General features: G+C 39.4%; 1 protein-coding gene across 2 annotated transcripts in view; it reads right to left on the minus strand.

Annotated features, from left to right (window-relative positions):
• APBA2 (amyloid beta precursor protein binding family A member 2) overlaps positions 1–20,900 on the minus strand; it is a 96,376-nt gene that overhangs the window by 25,956 nt on the left and 49,520 nt on the right. For both annotated transcript variants that reach the window (XM_051770506.1, XM_051770504.1), the window contains exons 2-4: positions 15,570–16,576; positions 4,858–4,938; positions 3,667–3,703 (exon numbers count right to left, since the gene is read on the minus strand). In XM_051770506.1, coding sequence (XP_051626466.1) covers positions 3,667–3,703; positions 4,858–4,938; positions 15,570–16,538 — 1,087 coding nt within the window. In that variant the 5' untranslated portion in view covers positions 16,539–16,576. The remainder of the gene's footprint in view (positions 1–3,666; positions 3,704–4,857; positions 4,939–15,569; positions 16,577–20,900) is intronic.

The raw sequence follows: 20,900 nt of genomic DNA on the forward strand, positions 1-20,900 counted from the left end.
ATACTTCCCTGCAGTTCACTGAATGAAATCAAAATGAAAATTCCACAAGAACTCCATTCCTACATCTCTGTTCCTCTTTGCTTTCATCTTTGTACCATTACATTTTCCAGCACATGGAGCATATATTTGATATGATACCTCTTCTGATGGTGTTGGTCATATGTTTTTTCAGGCCTAAAACAGTCTCATACATCTCTACTTGATATTGGCACCTTGTTTCAAGGGTAGCAGAGAGGGAAATTAATTAAAGATGGGAGTTCAATGTTAAGTTAGCAAAACTTCATTAGATAGCTGCACCAACACGCTCATTCAAAATTAAAGTGTCTTTAATTTTGTTTTCCTTCATTCACTTCAGGCTAAGTAAATCAGGCTAAATTGAATCCAGATTGCTTTAACTCTGAAATATGCTTACCCATATAATGTTTAAATCAGTTTAAGTAAACTCCTTTAGTAGGTAATTTAGATTAATTTTCTTGAAATACTTTGTGTCTGAAGACAAGTAAAATTCAATTCTTGGTGCAAATTCTAATACACTCATTACTACATCAAGCAAAGACCAAAACTCTAAGAGTCTGCAGGATTTGTCAACAAAAAAAGTTGTGCTGGCTATTTGAAATATATCCGTCCCTTCGTCTAACTCCTTTCCATCCCAAAAGCTCTGGATGAACTCAGGAGTTTGTTTTCTTTCTGTGATTCTGTTTCTCTTCAATTATTTCCAAGTATGTTGAATTTGTCTCACTTCTGGTGTACCTGTGCTTTGCACATCTTTAAGCAAGACATTTCTGTCTTGGTTTCCCAGTCACTGATAGGCTACACAACAATTCCTTCTCATGTCTTGCCTGTTTGGTGACAGCAATGGTGCTTTTAACTAACTTGTATGAATAACTTCTTGAACATGGAAATAACCTAAGATGCTAAGCAATTTTATAATCCTAATGTTATTTATTGGAATTCTTTAGAGACTGGGGTTTTTTGGATGGATATAGTTTCATCATTTCTTCATGGCATTAGAAAGTGATTTTTTGTGGAATCATTATATGAGCAGCAACATCTGCTACATCATATATAAACCAACAATGTAAATCAGCAATGTAAGCAGTTGTCAGGTAAAATAAGACATCTGTGGGAAGGGTGGAATGGTACTGAAAATTGCCAGGGTCAAATTGGGTTACCTGAGTGTTTTCTTCCCTTATCTCTGTCTGCTTTAAATAATACAAAAATGCAGACTTGGCTGAGGTCCCAGCTCATCAGAGCACTTAAGCACGACCTTGACTGTAAGCATGTGTAAGGCTTACTGATGAGGAAGGGAAGGAGGAAGAGATTTCAAACTTGAAGGTTAGTTCAATATCAGCAAAGACTGGAATTTTATGTTGAGTACTGGTGCTTAAACATTAGGTAACTATTTCTGAAAAATCTAAATTTCTGCACCATCCTATCAATGTAATAGAGATTACTTGGTTTTCTGCTGATCTATTAATGCAACAAGTATAAACATATTTCTAGACCAAGTAGACTAGGTGTAAACATTTTAAAATTAACGTTTGTATTCATAAAATAAGAAAAATACTCAGTAATTCAGTATAACTGAATTTAATAATCCTTTAATACATATTTTTATATCTATCTAAAATCATGTGTAACCCAAGGATTCAGACAGTATTTAGAAACTGCACTCAGAGCACTGAAGCACCTTCAACTTCCTGCTGCCCTATCACACTCCATGAAGTCACTGAGGGCTTGGGATATGTGGCACTGCAGCACATTTTGCATAAGGAGTAAATGGACACGGTATAAGTCACCTTTCAGAATGCCTATCTACAACTTCCATATTTTGGCTGATTACTTCATCATATTTGTTACTGTGCAAGGGTGATTTCTGGTGATACAACAGAGAGCAAAAAAGCCAGAACCACTGAACATGGAACTAATTACCACTACAAGCACGTAGTGGTATCACTATTGAAACAATTCCAACAGCAAAAGGACACATTTCCAACATTTTTGGGCCTGTTATCTATTTTTTTACGTTCACATGCATATGAAAGATATTATGTATTAACAGAGACACAGATATAGCTCCTGTAGTTAAGGAGTCATATTGAAAGTGCTTTAAACACGAATATCAATATAACCAGAAGATGTTTGTGGTATGACTGTCAAAGCTCAGGGAAGAACAGCAGTGTTGGCTGGTAGAATCTTTTTTAACGTGCAGAAGGGTCTCTACATACAAACTAATAATAAAAACTGTGATTTTCTTTGAATTCAGAGAGCAGTCATGTAAGCTATCATAAGCTCCTAGTGGGCCATGTATTTATTTGTGTTAGACAATGCCATCTAATACCGGCAACAGAGAAAACCTAACAGACAGCTTATTTTCACATGCTGTGCAACTACAGGAAAAATCAGAGAAAGCAAAATGATTGAACTAAAAAGAAAGGTATTGTGCTATGTAAAAGGGTATTCTGACCCCTTTCCAACAGAGTACTGAGATGACTGCTATGGAAAGAAAAAGACATAAACTTTTTATCCAAACAAAATTAAAATGTGCAGTTATATCTGCAAGTGCTGCAAGGGGTGAATTCTCTGGCCTGTTTTAGAGCTCCACGCTGGCCTTGCTTTGTGGTTGTCCACTGGACAATCAGTTCATCACGAAGTACCAGCCTGCTTTCTTGTCTCTGCCCCCCGTGGAGAATGCATTTGAATTTACCTCTATTTAGGGCCTGTTAGCCAGTACATGCCAAGTGTTCCATGTAATGTCCCTCAGATGTCAATCTCAAGGGACAATCTCTGATCTTTCCATTTGTTCTAGCTCTTTAAGGAAATTACTGAAAACAGAAGATGCATGTCAATCTGGTGAGATCAGGGACTAAAAGAAATATGTATTGGACACTCTATTATTATTCTAAATTGCATTTTTTCCTGATTTGAGAATGGCATTAAAAATTTAAGTTTTATGGTTTCTATTGTGTGTGGTCATGGCAGATCTAAGGGGTTAGATCCTTGGACGTCTCCTACTGTTGTTTCCCACTTCACAGTGTAGACAGTTCCTTTGCAGGAAGAGCTCTATGCATTTCCCCCCTAAAAAGTTCTTCAGCTGTCTGTGAATCAGAGAGTGATAATGTTTTTCAGTACAATCCTAATTTAATTCTGTCCACCTTCTTGTGTTAATAAATTGACTTATTTTTCTTCGAACAGAATATATGTAATAGCAGTGCAAAGGAGATGGAAAAAACATGTAAAAGCATTGTTCTCCTAAACAGAGGACTGGATTACTGGCTTTTTGTCAGTTCAGGAGAACCTTTCCATTTGTGCTGACAACTGAGATTTCCAGAGTGCAACAATGGGCCATAAAGAACCCAAGGCTCTATATGTTCATAACTCTCCACCCTGCTGGGGCCCACTGTTACCACCTTTTCTAACCCCTTCCAGATTTGTAGTTGTCTCCATCTTCACTTGAATTTTTCTGCTCCTCCTTTTTATCACCACTATGCTCCCATTGCCATGGGGAAGCATGAAAATGTTAAATACTTCCATACCTCAACTTCTCAGTTTTCTGAAAAGTTTTCTCTTGGGTTTGACTGGTTTTTAGAACTGTGATCTTTAATATATATTAAAGTATTTGCTTTCACTTTGTTCTACTTTAACTATGGATGATGTCAAACTTACCATCAACAAAACTTGGAAAGGAAGACATTTTCTTTGTCTGTTGAGAAATAAAAATGGTATAGTTGTAACCAAATAACTTTCACACAATGAAGTGAATTCATATTATATTTAAATAGCTGACCACTGCCACACAGCCACTATTCAGCACAGTGAAACACATTACATCACAGTCATGAACCCAACCTAAGTGTTACAGAGTGTACCTGGAATCTATTTTAAGCAGATGCCAACACACAAAAAAATAAGGGAGGCAGGGTAAGACCATGAAAATGATCTAAGAAGTCAGCTGTCAAATGAGCAACACAAACCAGCAATTCCCAGTCCAATAATTTGTCCATAGATCACATTGCCTATTAATGATATATCAATTTTCCAATTAAGAACATTTAACAAAGCAAGATTCTGGGTCAGTGAATAAAAAGAACTGCCCCTGACTGCACAGTATACAGCACTACACCTGATCCTAGCAGGGGCCACAACAGTGCTCTTTTTTTACACTACTGTCTCTATTCTCAATAAACAAATACAGTCCTTCCATTCCTCATCTTTTGCCAGTCTCCTCAGTCAATTCTGTTTCCAGGAAAGAGACTGATTTCTCCATTATGGGAAAAGGCTTTAGAAATGTGTCTCTTCATTAATATAACAGGCTACAGGCTAAATACGTTACGTTCTCAGACAACAGACTTCTGCTTTTAAGTCTGAATATCATTCCATTGTGTCTCGCCTCAAGCATAACTCATTCTGCTTTCTTAGATGTCTTTGCTCCAGCCCTCAGTCCAAGAGCAGGTCTGTCTGTCACTGCATCTCTTCACAGCTGACTGAGCCAGGACTGACACTGGGAGTGGGTGCGGGAGGAACAGAAGACAATTTCTTCTTTATGCTACTTTTGCTCTCCAGTAATCCAAAAAAAGAACTTCTGAAGTGTTCTCCCTATCTCATCAGAAAATTTTAGACTTCAGTACATGCCACGTACAGTTACATAAAATGAATGAGGCAGCAAAAATTCATGGGTATAGTTCAAAGACTTTTCAGAGTAGGCAGACATGGTATTTACTGTCAGCTCAGGAAAAGAAACAGAGCCTAAGTATGAGTGTGTGAGAGGGAGAAAGCTGACAATCTGATGCCTGCTTTCCCTCGTGGAATGCTCAGGAAGGCAGACAGCAGGGAGGCCTGGCAGCCCAGGGTACCTACCTCAGGTGTGTTATTATTGTCAACTGGCCCATTGAGGTCTGAACGCTGCTGCTTCCTTGGCTGTTCCAAACCATTGCACATCTGAAAGAAAAAGGAAAGGATTTCAGATCCTTTTGTTTTCTGAAAAGCTTCAAAACATAAGTGGAAGTCAATGGTGCAAAGATAATTAGAAAATTCTCACCAGTTTAAATTTACTTAAAAAAATCACAAAACACTAACATATGAAACTCTATTTAGCATGTTCTCTATTACTTATCTGTAGTTATTTATGTACAATCAATATTCATTACTGGTACAGAAATATGAAAATGTGATATAACAGAATTTCCTATTGTAATTTAGCAAATATTAGTTTCATACAAAAATGTTGTGTTTACTTAAAATAAAATACCTACTTTGATAATAAGACACTTCAATTATCATCAAGTAGCAGTTATACTACTGATTTAAATTTAAATAATTTTAGTTCAATGCAAATTTTTCACGTGAAAGTGAGTCAAATGCTGACATGTTCAAATTATTCAGAAACCAAAATCAGAATTTTTACATGTGCTCATTCTCCATACCAGATATAATCAAAATAGTCCTAACAGCCATCTGAAAAACAGAATTCCAGCACTGAGTATAGGATCCTGTGTTTGTGGGAGATACTTCTCGGCATCTCCTTCCTTTTGGGGCAAGTAAATCTACAGGATGCTGGCAGCACAGCTTCAGGCTTCTGAAGAAATGCAGAAGAGAAAATACACAAAGAAAATACTGAGGTTTTTAAACTACAGAACATAATTTTTTTTCTAAGTTCCTGTCGTCACAGGGGCAGAATTTCTTCTCCCCTGACACAAGTCACAGAACAGCAGCACCCAATGCAGGGAGTGCCAGTGTGAAGTTTGCATGACTCAGATTTTCAGTGTCAAAAATCTGGAAAACCAAGGTGATTTCTGGAACAAATTTCAATGGTTTAGGATATTTCATTTTCCTTTTTTCTTAGTTTCTCCGTTATGTATAAAAATGAGTGCCTAAATGTTGTCATAAAGCTTCCCAAATAAAAAGTTGTATCAACAACTGTGCAAATGGAAAACACTGAGCCTCCATTATTTGAAAAGGTCAGTCTGAACATTAAATGTGAACATAACTCCTTGTCTTCTGACTTTCAAATACAGTATAAAGCTGTAGTGAAAGAAAGTCTTTATGTTCATCTCTACACAAAGTACTCCCTATGACTAACACTTAGTCAGCTGAACAAAATATATTAATGAAGCAAGCACATTAGAGCTATTAGCTCAGTAATGATAATTCTGAGGTAAAACAACATACACAAACCAAAGATTCACCCAAGTAGTAAGCAGGAATTTAAGAAAGAAAATACCATCTGAGAAACACACAGAGCACCATGACTCGGGAACCCACTGCCTAATGCCAGTCTATGTGGCTGTAGCAGCTGAGAACTTCCCATATCCCTGCCTATAAACATTACTCTGTTTGAGACAAGACAAATCTAATTATATTGCATGCCTAAACTAATATGGAGCAATCTGTGTTGATGTGCAGTGAAATACATTAATGAGGTAAAAAAATATCTAGAGGTCTTTAAAACAACAAGCATAATCATTACACATTATTCCCTAAAATAGTAGGATTTAGATTAAGTATCCTTTAAGCAGGGATTATGACATGGCCACAATGAAGATACACTGCTGTAAACACTGACAGCAAATATATTAACTCCAGTATGTACAATAGAATGTTAATACTTTTAAAGCACTGATAGTTTTCTGATTAGCATACACTTGACTAAACTGAAAATGCACCTGCATATAAAGAAAGAATTGGTTGTCTGCTTTTGTAAGCATGGCCTGCATGCTGTAACATTACTGCAACACGTCTCTGTCACAAATCTGACACGTTGATGAACTTATTCAGCCCTGGGGATCATAACACCAGTCGTGCTCGGTGGTAACTGTTGCATATGTAATTCCATCCAGTCCTAATAGAAAATATGACTAAACACTTGGAGGACATTTCAGTTTTGATTTATACATAGATGTACTTTACTGGAGCTCCTATTTTCAAGATTTTAGGAATATAAACAAGCCTTATTTGTTTATTGTTTCCTAGTCACATATGCAGTAGATATGTTGTTACTGTGTATTGTCTGGTTCCAAAGAGAAGTCTGTGGAGTGCATGATGAGTTGGGATTAATCACACCACCTTCACAAGGAACATAATAAAAGTTTTTCCTTACTATCTGGTGTCTGAAAATGAAGGCCATTTTTTTCCCCAGAGTTTTGCCTGTGTGTTCAGGAGCTCCAGGCTACTTACACAGCATCTCCAGTACAAAGAATTCTTCCATGTCCTTTAGGCACATCTGTGCACACAATATGTTCCACCTCTGGCTGATCTATTAATGCTTTTCTATTTAAAAATGCTGCAATGTGGAGGGAAGGGTGCCACTGTGAGTGCTTCCTCCAAACAATGCCAGGACTGTAACAGCACATTATTGAGGCTGGAGTGCAGCACAGCCTTCAGCAGCAGCACAGGTGAGGGGAGCTGGGCCTGAGACTTTCTGTGCCCAGCAACTGCCTTCAGCAAGAAGGACAAGGAGAAGGGCTTCCCTTGCATTCCGTAAGACTCACAGCGCCAAAGGACACAACCATGCAGAGCAGGCATGGCTGTACCTCCCATGCACAGGTACAAACCGTGGAGTCTTGGACTTATGGAAGGAGATGCTTCTAGAGCAAGGATGAAGGGACTGCTTTGGAGCTTCTTTATGGTCTCATTGTGAGTAAATGTAAATTCCGTTACTCAATGTGGGCGGGAAGTTGGTTCATGCTCCCAAATGATCTGACCAATGCCAAATAAATTATCATATTTGATACTTCTTTCTTCATGTTTCTTACAGAATTTCCAATTTCTGCTGTTGGTTTGATTGTTACGATAGCTAGAAAAATCACATTTGTGATAATACCCTTATAAGGTATTATAAATAATTTATACCCTGACTTGCAAACTAGAATAGGACCAGAAATCTGGAATTGACTGCATATTAACACAGAGGTACAGCTATGTTAAAAGTCTCTCACCCTAGGATAAGATTCTGATAAGATTCTGCAAAAGAAAGATATAAAAATATTAAAGGCGTAGTGTTATTAATACTTTTGTCTCTGAGCAATACTTAGACTGCCTAAGTATCACGTGAAGGAACATAAAGCAGAAGAAAATGCCATTGTTAGGCTGCAAGGAAAATGAGACTGCTTCTTTGAGGGCACCAAAGCATCTATGGAAATCTTTTCACAGCACTCACGGAGCTCCAGCCCTGGCCTGATGATTAATTACCAGGCCTGGGGCCACTTGGGGCCTCCTCCTCCCACCAATCTTGCAGCACCCAGATCACCTTCATAACCCTCCCTCAGTCACAAACAGCCCTCCTCTCCAGCTCAGAGGAGCTCTGTTTCTCCACACTCCTGTTGTTTCCTCCAGTGTAAGCTGTTCAGCTTGGCAGCCAAAAGCTCATCTCAACACCACCGGTCCTCCTCAAAGCTGCCACCTGTGATCCTGAATGCTGCTGTGGTGCTCAGCACTTTCCTGCTGGAAAGAAGCAGGTTAGTCCCTTTCTTAATTTATTCAGAATCTGTCTCAGAGAGGAGCGCAAAGGCGTGGTAAGGCTTTATTACTATGTTTAAATATTTGAATAATGAGGCTTATGATCCATACCTGCCCATCCTTTAGTAGCAACGCTGTTTAATATTATCAAATAACGTGTTCAGAGATTAGTGCACTGGCTTACATCTTCTGAAATTCATCTTGAAAACAACTAAGCTTTTTGGAAAAGAGATGTCTTGTGGTAGGTTCCAATTGAAAAAGTTCCTTGTGGTAGGCTTTAACAACAAAAAACCCCAGCCTTCTTGGGAAAGAGATGTTTTGTAATACATTGACTAGATTCTAAAGGTACTCGTTGCACAAGGAAACCAATAAACCTAATCAGCTTGTGTTATGACCCGCCCCAGGAAAAGAGGGGGGAGGGAGTAACCCAGGTTTTATCAAAAATTCCTTTGGGGTGGATTAAAGCGAAACGACACTAAATAATCGGTGTATGAAAACATATATTGATAAGATTTATTTTAACAATTTTGAATCAATAGGTAAGTTAACATTTTTGGGTGCTGTCATAACCTTTCTGGGGAGGAGAAAAATGCATAGGGGAGAGAAAGGCAGGGTAAGAGCCAGGGAGAGTAAGGGAAAGAAAAGCTGAGAGTGGACAGATGTCCATAGTCACCGCCCACGGGGTCCAGCGATGAAACTTGATAGTTGCAGCTTCCATGTCTGTCACTTGAAGTGGTGGCCTTGATCTGCTGGGGGGGAAGGAGGGAAGCCCCCACACTCCAAGAAGTTATGAATTATCATATCCATGGCCAGTGCCACGGGTCATGCCTCCTGCCTCCAACCTCTCCCTGGGCCCTGCGCAAGAGCTGCCATGTCTGCCCTGGTTCCCACCCTTTTCCCGACTGGTGGGGGATGATGGGCTCCCATGGGCCATCAGAGGTACAGTGCAACAGTCAAAGGCCTGCAAGCTCGGCTCTTCCCGCCTTTTCGGGCTTGACATCTTCTGTGCTGGAGGAGGGGGGATGGGCCCAGTTGCCCATCAAAAGGTCAAAAGCCTGCAAAAGTCTCCTAGAATGCATAAATCATCAAACACTTCAGTCTCTGACAGCTTGTCATCCAGGTCTGCTGTCCCTCTCTAGAACAAAATTAAAGTAGTTATTACCTTTGCCACTTAATGACAAAACTTCATTTTCTAGTTACTGTGATGTTATGTTGCTTTCTGAAGACAGTTTATCATCCTGGTGTTTAACCAGTACTATGTCTATAGAAATGCATCAAGGTGCATCTAAACCATCTGAATGAAGAGATGGTAGCCCAGGAGCAAGTCTATTATGGCAGTACTATTTCAATGAAATTACACATGGAAAATAACCTCTCTCATAAATGCTGGTTATGTGTAGTAGGAATGGCTTAATGTACCTTTACTGAGCTGCTGAATCAGTTATCCTTAACATCAGTAACACACTACTGCAGTAGGAGCAATTTGGCCCAGCAAGATACACTTAAAATATATACTCTGAATGACGTAGTTCTTGACTAGCTGAAGGATTTCTGATTATGATAACAGGAAAAGGGGTCAGACCTCACACTTTGTTCTCTCACAAAGATTCCATTACTTATGTGCTAATTTAGCGGTGATTCTAGCACATGTCAGAAACGAAGAGAAAATATTTGTAAGGAGTAGTTCAGTAAGCAAGTCAAGTTACAGTACAAACTGGCACTGTGAAAAGAGGAATCAGAGTAAGTTGAGAGATCTAAGCATTCCACAAAACTATTTCAATACCCTATCAAATTTCAATGAACTTTAAAATAATTGCCAATTTATTTTTATCACCTCAATGAACCAAGTTTTATTTGCTTTGTCCTTGCATATATTTAAAATTGAGAACCAGCCACGATAAGTTTCAGAGAAATAGCTCTGCTGAATGGTGCATTATTATGTAGGTGTAATCTGGAGTGCATGCTGTCCTCTGCTTTAAACTTCTCAGAGAAGAGTCTGTCACTAATGCATCTTTAGGTAACAGAGATTGATTTTGCTGTCCACTGGTGTCAGGAGCCAACTGCTAAAAATCTGTGACTCAGCCAATTAGCACAGAGAAACTGGTTTTGTTGGAGAATGTTTGGACTGTTTAGCACTTTTCAGTAAGTACTTGGTAAGTTTGGGAACTGTCACTCAGTAACAGCTAATAGGAATTACTAATTCTGCCCCACAGCTGCCTAGAACACATAGGAGAATGCACCAAGCTTTTTTAATACTCTTCATTTACACCCATTTGTGTTTGCTACAAATTCTATCAAATGTATCCCATAATATTCAAACTGAGTTCCAGTAAGACATTCCTAAAATACAGGGTTTTTTAAACTATCATTTGAGCTGCTTCACTGTTCTAATGGGGAAATTTCTTAGGGACAAAAGAACAAAACAGAAACAAAAAAAAAAGATGATTTTTAAAATTTTCTTTCACAAATTATTTTACTAGTATTTTATCTGCCTTTGGATGTCCATGTTGAAGTATTACAGTATAGCCTATATGGAAATTGTGAAAGGAGGCTTAGCACTGCAGAAGCTCGTGGTGTCCCTACCAGGGAAGTTTGTATAAGCATATTTGGTTTGGTTCTCAAATGTATCACAGTGATATAAAAGTATGATTCAAAAATGAGAAGCAATAAGATTCACGTGCCACAGGCAGCATAATTAAAAAGTAGACTTCCCCCTAAGGTCGTTCTTCTTACTGGTGATAATGGCAAATCCCTGCTTCTTCAAAGGGATATAGGTGGGGTAGGGTGTTGGTGCTATTAAAAACATTATCTTTTATTGTTGGGAAATAAATCTGTTTGAATAGGGTAGGAGAGAATACACATTCTCAGGACTCTGAAATCCACCTAGAGGAGACATTAAGAACAAAGGGTTATTAAATGGTCAGTGCTCAAGTGTTGAGTCCCAGAGTTTAGTCCCCACTGAGCAAAAGTAGCTCTCAGCCATGCCAGTGTTTCATAGAGGTATGACTGTAGTTGGGACGAACAGACTGAACTCTGCCACATGAGGTTCCAGAGAGGAGCAATTATTTAACTGAACTGCATTAGTGCAAAAGACATCTTCCTTTGTATTATTTCAGCTGCTGTCCAATGTTTTGCTAACTTTTTTTTTCTTCACTGCTTCTACTCCATAAAAGAGTATGGCGTAATAAACACTTGAAGAAAAGTACAAAGATCAGTGTTTACAGAGCCATTGTGCTGTCTACTCTCTTATATGGATCTGAATCTTGGGTCATCTACCACCACCACCACCTGCGACTCCTCGAACGCTTCCATCAACGCTGCCTCCGTACAATCCTAAACATCCACTGGTCAGATGATGTGACCAATCCATCTGTTCTAGAACAAGCAGCAGTCACAAGTATTGAGGCCATGTTGCTGAGAACACAGCTGGGCTGGGCAGGGCACGGCTCCAGGATGAAGGACCAACCACCCCCTCCCTAAGATCTTCCTTTATGGTGAACTTGCCACCGGCTGCCGCAAGAGAGGAGCCCCGAAGAGAAGATACAAGGACTCCCTGAAACAACATCTCAGCCTGGGCCATATTGATCACCATAACTGGTCTACTCTGGCCTCCAATCGGGAGGTCTGGAGACACGCCGCCTGTAACGCTGCTGATGCCTTTGAGAACACACACAGGATCACCCTTGAGGAGAAAAGACAACACAGAAAGAATTGTGCCCTGCAGAATTTACCACCTAAGGAGTCTTTCTGCTGTGCCTTTTGCAACTGGACATGCCTGTCTCATATTGGCCTTTTTAGCCACCAATGCACTTGCAACAGACGTGGGCAGAGCCCTTCCCAAATCTTCGTTCACGAAGCCCGGCCATGATGATGTTTACTGGTTATTGAGGAAATGTCTTGCATACAAAATATTAGCATTTGTCATATGCTAAGAATTAATAGCTATTTATTTTAAAGGAATGTAAATATATGTTATATATCAGTTACTGTTAACTAACCTGAAATTTTACACAGTAGTAATACTACCTAGGTGAGGCAGGAAAGGAGGAGAGGAGAAGAAACATGAAAAAAGCTAAGGACAGCAGACTATGTGCATAAAACAACAAAATGCACCTTCCTGTTTACTCATATTTTACAAAAACTGACATACAGATAGTATCTTCATTTAACCTGAAAGCATTCAAATCTACATTTATTTAAAGATAACTGAGGTGAAAAAGTGCTCCACATGTAATGTCTGCCTCTGTCATCCCGTTCACCATGGTATTTTGTACTGGGAGATGCACACTTATAGTAACAGATCTTCTAGCAAGGTGACAAAGCCAAGGATCTTCTAAGCAAATTCTTTGCAAACAGTAAGCTTAGCAAGCAAATGTACTGACAACGGCCTTGGGTTTTTTCCTTTCACTATAAAAGAACTTGAATTATTGTAGTTAAAATTTTGGCTGTCTTGGTTTCAATAATGAGACACAGGTTCATTTAGACAGTACTCTAATTGTATCCATCCCTCAGGCACTTTATAGTAAATATTGAAAGACTCGAATGCCGCGGAAGAGAGACAAAATCCTCTGGAATTTACCTAAATTCTTTGAGGTCCAATTTCAATTTTAAAGGTCCAGCTGCACCTTTTGTTCTGGACTATTATGGACGTATTAAGAGTAAAACTCACTTTGGCAGAAAGGGGTACTGCACTCTTAGTTTAATGCCCTCAAAATAAGCCTGATTTTCAGATAAAGCTTAGAATAAGCAACCTGTAGCAGGTGAAAAGAACAAAGCAAGGTAAGAGCAGTCTTATGATGCACATATTGAAGTAATGTTTGCCAAAGATTATTTAACTTGCCTTTCACTCTTACACCCCTGGAGCCTCAGGGTGGGCAGGGGGAGAATCACATCATGCCTCCATTTGTGAGCCTGAGTATCTCTGTAAGAAATATGACTTTACACCTTTATTCCTCAGAGGTCTATGTGCTCTGCTCTTCAGTGAAGATGCCCACAGCACTTTGCCATGTCTCCTTCCTAATTAAATGCATGCCTTGTCACTCCGTGTTTAGCCCTGTGTGCTGATCTGAGGTCGGTATCTGTACTGCTGCACCTCTGCTTTCCTTTCTTCAGAGTTGAAGGAATGAATGCTGGGCACTGCTCAAAGCTCCATCCATCAGCCAGCAGTTTGTGGTGCTATGAGTGACTCTGTCAGCTCAGGGGGCTCCTGCCAGACAGCGGCTGTGACCTGTCACAGCAGCACCTCCTCCATTATTAAACAAAATGAAGGCATTGGCCCAAGACTGCCTGGAAATAACAACTAAAGCTCAGACAGGCCGTTCAGGAATATTTGGGTCCTTTTGTTTCATTTCACATCAGGGGCAGTTACATCAATATCCTAGTGTTGCACAGCCCTCAGTTGTTAGCAGTCTGTCAAGAATGATCAAGGTACAATGCAATTCAGCTCAACCTCTGATAAATAAACTTTGAAAGAGTACAAAAAGATGTTGAAATGAAAGTCTATTTTAAATTTTGTTTTGAATAGGCAATCATTTGGTGGGGGAAAAAACCAACCATTTTAGTCAAGTATAGAAGAATTCACATTCTTATTCAAGAGCTCCTCTTCTCTTTTGTTCTGCAAATATTTTAAAATCTTGCAAGCAGCCATGCTCCCAGTAGCAGCTGCTGGTGTACTGTGCTAGAAAGACTATCACTAGTCTAAAATATGCCAACTCAACTTCTCTGCTCCCAGCCAATACCTAGTAACTATTCAAACAATTTAAGACCATCGGGCTTATTCACACAGCAACTTTTATGCTGACAGTAGGGCCTTGATATAGTAAGTTACACCATTTGGTAATAATTATACTTCTGAAAATAGACTGTAAAATTAATATTAAAAACTTGCTGTAGATATGGGTAGTCTGAAAATATTCCCCTAAGCTTTTTTATTCACAGTTATAATAAAAGCTGACCTGTTTCATCAGCATATACTTTAACATTTCATTTCCTTTTACTGTTTTCTGGATGAATTAACACTTTAATATCTGCTTTTAATGAAATCACCTAGATTAAATTGTTTAACTGTGGGGCACTTCACTATAGAAAACTACATTTATAGATTTGATAAAGCTGAAATAGGAAACTTAGGCATCTGAAGCTTAATAAAGCATTTTAATTAAAGAATTCACTTAATCTTACTAGTATCTCATCTAAATACAAGTTATATTTTACCTCTTTTAGGCAGATCTCTCTTCATTGCAGAAGATAACTAATATTCAGCTGCACGTAACTTTAGAGATGCAAAGTCAAAGCTTTAAACTGACCTTAGGTCTCTCTAAGGAAGTTAACACATTCAATTTGAAACTTCAGGGGAAAAAAGTCACACTTCTGTTCTTTAGAAAAGCTTGAGATTCATTCTCAGACTCTCTTTTTCTGGCACTCAGCATTAGAACAAGAAAAGATTATGCATGACTTAAATTAACTTCTACATCATTCCTGTGATAAAACTACTTAACAGCATTTTTAGTACAAGTAAAGCTCCTATTTATTCCTTCTTGTCAAGGTCAAGATATGTCCAGCTAGGAAAAAACCACAGTAATATACAGGTACTCCTTGTAGTTGCTTTTAACATGGGCAGTATCTAGCCTTGACATATGTTCTATTGAAAACAAAAGTAATCACCCGCTAAGGCAATGGTACAGGAAAATGTAAAAAAATTCAATTATTTCAGTGCTGACCTGAGTTTTCAATTTCCCTAGTGTGCCACTGCAGAATGAAAATCGAGCAAATAAACTGGTTTTGCCCTATGTTACTGGAACACCTTTATTTACCTAGAATTGTCTGTTCTCTGTGCAAAACCTCTTTGCTAGTTCTCTATATATACTGATTACATTCAGTACCTTTTTCTAAACACACCAGGTGATTATGTGGCTGTGAATGCAATAACAGTAAAAGTAAAAATATTGCTTATAAATATAATAATATATTTATAAAAATATTGCATATCTATAGTATCTTTATAAATATATATAAAGATTGCTAATATATAAAAATATAGCTAATTTTGTTTGGAATAATTAATATAACACTTGCATAATATCTCTGACAGTCTAGTTAAACAGAGCACTTCATACCTGCTCTTGGGGCCACTTCTGTCTGTCCTCTGGGGTTCTTGACTTTGCTTTAAATCCTCGATGCACATCTCCACTGTGCTTAGAGGCGGATGGGATATTCAGTGATTTTGGCCTCCCCTCGTGCCTGTTAGCACTGTGAACAGCTTCTCCCTTTGAACAAGTCTCTTTGTAGTCATGTGCCATGTTTTCAGTCCCCGTGTGCTCTGGACTCATTTCTGTTGTACTATTAATACTGCTCATGCTCATACTCATTTTGATTTCTGCTACAATTTGGTCAATGTCCTCTTCCTGCTCTTCCAGCTCTGCATCTTCTTTTCTGGAATGGTATGGTGACATTCCCTGTGAATTGCCATTAGCCTCTGCTGGGTAATAGTCCAGATAGTCACCTTCACTTTGACAGTACTGTATGTTTTCTTCTTGGTCTTGAATCTCCAAAGATGATGCTTCATCCTCCAAAATCTGAATGCTGTTATCTTGACCCTCCTGCCACTCTTGCCTGTCCATCACCTCACTTCCATCTTGGTGCTGAATTTTACCTTCAGCCCATTCTTCTACAGCTTCCTGACATTCATCTGTTTCAACGTGGTGCTCCTCGTGGGGAACGTACTCCTCCCCATTGCAGTCCATCCCTTCCAGGTAACTGTCATCCTCGGGACAGTATCGAATGTAGTATGTGATCCCCTCCTCTTCTTCTGGCAAGCCTTCATCGTAGTCCTCCTCCTCGGAGGTGTTGTTGACATAGTCAGAGCTGGAGTCCCCATCTCCACTGTGGTCATTGCACTCCTGTTCCACGGGGGGAGGACTGCCTTGTCTCACAGTTGCTAGCTGTGCCTCTTTTGCTGCATAATCTTCAATAGGAAGGTCACTTTCTTCACTTTCAGGCTCCCTGCTGTGAGATGAAGTAGGGCAAGCTCTCACTCTGTGATCCAGCATGCTGGCTGTGGTGCTTTGATGTTTCCTGTTTGCCATAGCCAACTCCTTACATGACAATCATTTCTAAGCAAGTACTGTAGGGAAGATGGAAAAACACACATTCAGGAAAAGGTCATCAGTAGAGCTCAGTGATGTTAATAGGAAGCAAACTGATAGATTCATTTGGTAATAAGCATGTGTTTGTAGATATTTAAACCAGATTCAGACAGCTAACTTTTAAAATGCTTGTGCTGTGAAACCATGAAATCAAACTAATAACTTGCACCCTGAAAGGAACAGATCAAGAGAAGGATCTACATTTATAATAAGTGTATTCTAGTGTAGGCTCTCTTTTGTCAATTTGACAGAGAATTAATCCTGAACCTTGAAATTAGTTTTCAATTTCTTTTTCTTGCCAGTAAGGGGTCATGCTTTGATCGCTATGCAGTAAATGGGAGTTCTTTTCAATTTTCAGCTTAGGCATTTCTTTAACGTGTACTGAAAGCAAACATTTAGAATCTGACCTGCTCTTACCAGAACTAAAGGAGAATAATTCTATTAACTTGGCAGCCACACAGGGCACTAAAAGATAATGTACTGCTATTAAAAGCATTATTTTTTTAAAAAGCACTCACTATTAGCCATTACTAGCTCGATGCCATGGAGCATTTCCCATTCTTAAACCAAATATTTCAGTTGGAAGGGACCTACAATGATTACCTAGTCCAACTGCCAGACCAATTCAGGGCTGACCACGTTAAAGCACGTTTTAAGGGCCTTGTCCAAATGCCTGTGAAATCGCTGACAGGCTTGGGGCACTGACCGCCATCGTAAGCCTGTTCCATTTACCTTCTTGGTAAATGTCTTCCTCTTTCTACTGCCCAGTCTGAAGCCATCCTGACACAGCTCTGAACCATTCCCATGCATCCTGGCACTGGATACCCTCTCCTGGGAGGAGAACTCAGCACCTCCCTCTCCACTTTCCCTCCTCAGGATGCTGTGGAGAGCAACGAGGTCACCCCTCAGCCTCCTTGTCTACAAACCAGACACCCCCAAAGCCCTCAGCCACCCCTCACAGGACACTCCTTCCAGCCCTTTCACCAGCTTTGCTGCCTTCCTCTGGACATGCACAAGAACCTTAACACCCTTCTAAAAATTATGGGGCCCAGAACTGCACACAGTACCCCAGGGGAGGCCACACCAATGCTGAATGCAGCAGGGCATTTTATTTACAATAAAAGCTCACTAATTCTTCCTGCTAAACACTTTTGAATACCTATCTTTATAAAAATACTGGATTCTAAATAAATAAGCAGAGATTCTATGAACTGTATTAAAAATAGCCAAAAAAAAACCAAACCAGCTAATTCTAGGGAGGCTTGATAAGTATGATCTGCTGTGTATGATTTGGAAGAGAAAAACAATGTATTTTTATTGTTATGTTTCTCTGTGTTTCATTGTTGTATCCTTATGATAAGCTTGACCTGTGCAGTTACTTCATCAGGGTGAACTGAGCTCAGGTTTCTGACTTGCACCACACAACTTCATGTTTTACTTATGCACCAAACAATGACATATCAGCCAATCACATGAACATAACCAGTTTTCTAAGTCTTGTGTGCACACATAAAGCAATAAAATTAGCATGGATTTAGAGGATTAGAGTAGCTATGTAGAGAAGAATTTCTTAGGCATCATGAAATTGTAAAAAAAATCCTGTCACTGTAACCTAAAACCTCCTAGATATCCCTGCAGAATTTCTGATATCACAAGAAAACCCCCAAACCTTAGTGTGAGACAAATCCAGGGATGTGATATATCTACGGATTATTGCAGTGACATCATGTGGCAAATCTATCCTGAAATATGGATTCTAGGTTCTGAGAGACAAAGCTGAGATGCATGTTAGTTGCAGGAGGAGACATGAAAGGAATCCAGCATGTGAAGCTCTTTTTAATTATTGACACCTTGCAGAATTAGTCTTGACAAAAAGCTTTAAAGTAAATAGAGTATCTGAAGAGAAGTTTAAAGGAGAAAATCAGAGCAGAAGGCAAACCTTTCTCAGTGATTACCTGCCCCTCCTCACTGTTAGAAGAACTAGCAGACTTGCAAGGTTTCTAACATGATCTGTATGCCCACTATGATCCCTTTAATAAACTAGGGATCCGTTTTAACTTTGGAGTCAGTTATAAGAAACTCAGACCACCAAGCAATCCGTCCACTAGGGTTGCCTCTCCTTTAGCCAGCTCCACTTACTGCAAACTACGGATGTTCCCATACTGTGACTGCAGCATTAACAAAAATTTTACATTGGATCAAAACAGCAATCTAGTCACAGCAGTGCACTGCTCTGCACAGACTGCAAAATGCTGCCGACAAGCAAGACAAGCTGCTTGTAAGACCAGATCAGGCACAAATAAGCACACTACATAAGCATGCCTAAAATCAGGTAAAACAGAGTGCTACAAATAATATTTTTGAATGGCGTTGCAAGGAAACTACAGAGATCTCATGTCTTAACCAAAAATTATTTCTTGTCAAGAACAGAACAAATTAGTGTCTCTTGGGGAAAGAACAGTTCTCATCTGCAAAGGCTTCAGTCCTCTAGTAATTGAAATTGTTCTTCATATTAAGTAGTACATAGAGATTTACAGTGCAGTTGACCCTGGACACAAGTCACCACAGTGCAGCTAAAGACACAGAAGAAAGGAGCATGTGTTTGAAACTCATGACTCAGATTTTCCTAAAGCATACGGAGACAAGAACCCTTTTTTTAGCCAGTGTAATGGAGTTTTTCCACCCACATCTAAGAATCTTCACTTAGTATCCAGGCCCTGGTCTCACTACAGTGATAGCCTTTTATAAATTCCAGTAAGGAATGCTCAGAGATGTTACTCACCTGCAGGAAAATCCACTGTGTTCTAGGTGTTGAATAACAGTGCATGGCACAGGAAGCTGTTTGAATGTGCTCTGAGAGCCAAAAGGAGGTGGACAAGACAGGGCACGGGCCTGGAGGCAGGGATGGCTGGAGTGTGCCAGCTCCTCCAACAGCTGTGGGCACTGCCAGCCAGGAGCTCTGAGAAAAGTGTTCTCAGCGGGGCAGCATCAATGTCATCAATGACAGCAGCTGCAGTTCTGCCTCCCCAGCCACCTCTAAAATGCAGCACAGGCACCATGGGAGGGATGGAAAGGAGGAACTTGGGGAAATAGTGGCAGACTGGAAACTTTTTGGAGCATAGGTGGTTAAGAAGTAGAGAAAATAACTCTTCTCAAGCACTGACATCCTAGGACATGGGAAACGGGTTTTCAGTAAATTCAGTCTGAGGCAATGACTGACGACAGTGCTTTACCCCTGTATGCTGGAACTGAGGCAAAATAAGCCTGATTCTTTGGTAAGAGGCAAGGCTGATATTAATGTTATGGAAACTGAAGTTGCAAAGCAATCTCTGCACAACAATTATAATTCTAGTTGGCCTCCTCCGTAATCTTCGCAGACAGGCACTACTTTTTAGGGAACAAAGTACTGAAATAAAAAGGCAGCATTTGTTATTTTGAGCCCATGAATTGCAGGCTGAATGTGCACTGATTATACCATCTTCAACTATGAAATGTAACTTCTACAACTGTATGGACACATTGGAATTACTGAACAGAGTTTTCAAACACAAGTCTGAGAAATGCTCTTTATAGAGCTGCACGTACATTTCTGTCAAGGAAACAAACAGCTGTAGTTTAACTCAAGTATTAGGCAAGGTAACCTAGTTTTCTTCAAAATATCTCTCAAGCTTCCTAGAAAAATATTTTAGTCATAAAATAGGTTTAGCATAACCTAAATATTTTAAAACCTAAAAGCGTTCTAGGCATTTTCTAAGCTGTTTTATTTTATAACAGCAAAGTTACTGAGGAGCACAGGTCTAAACTTTTTTGTCTCCTCACCTACAGAGACATTAGTTTACCTAGTGGTAAGTTGATGACAATTAACTGAACCCCACATATTCAGTTTTTAAAAGAATAAAACCAGAATTTGGACTTTTTTTTTTTTTTTAGAAATGCCATAGATACCAAATTTCTGCCACATGTTCTACTATTTAGACTACTTTGGAAAGCCTTCTGAGTCACTGACTGCAGAGATTTGTCGCGACGGAAAGCTCTAGACACCTCAGTGTGAGAATCCAGAACTTCGTTTATTGTAGATTGACAGCAGCTTAATATACACTCTATAATAGGTTCATGAATATTACAGAAATTAGGCTCATTACTGGTACTCAGTTAGGTGGTGATATCATTTTAACTGCTTTCCATTGTTTACACAGGTGGCTCGTTAAGTGTCTTTGTTTTGGTAATGCCTAGCTCCAGTTTTTCAGCTCAATTTAGAATACCCAAGGACACTGCCGCTTTCTCAGGGCCCTGCTATCTCAG

Source organism: Manacus candei, unplaced genomic scaffold, assembly GCF_025592945.1.
Source record: "Manacus candei isolate 608988 ecotype Guabito, Panama unplaced genomic scaffold, ASM2559294v1 h1tg000119l, whole genome shotgun sequence".
In the NCBI taxonomy this organism is placed as follows: domain Eukaryota; kingdom Metazoa; phylum Chordata; class Aves; order Passeriformes; family Pipridae; genus Manacus; species Manacus candei.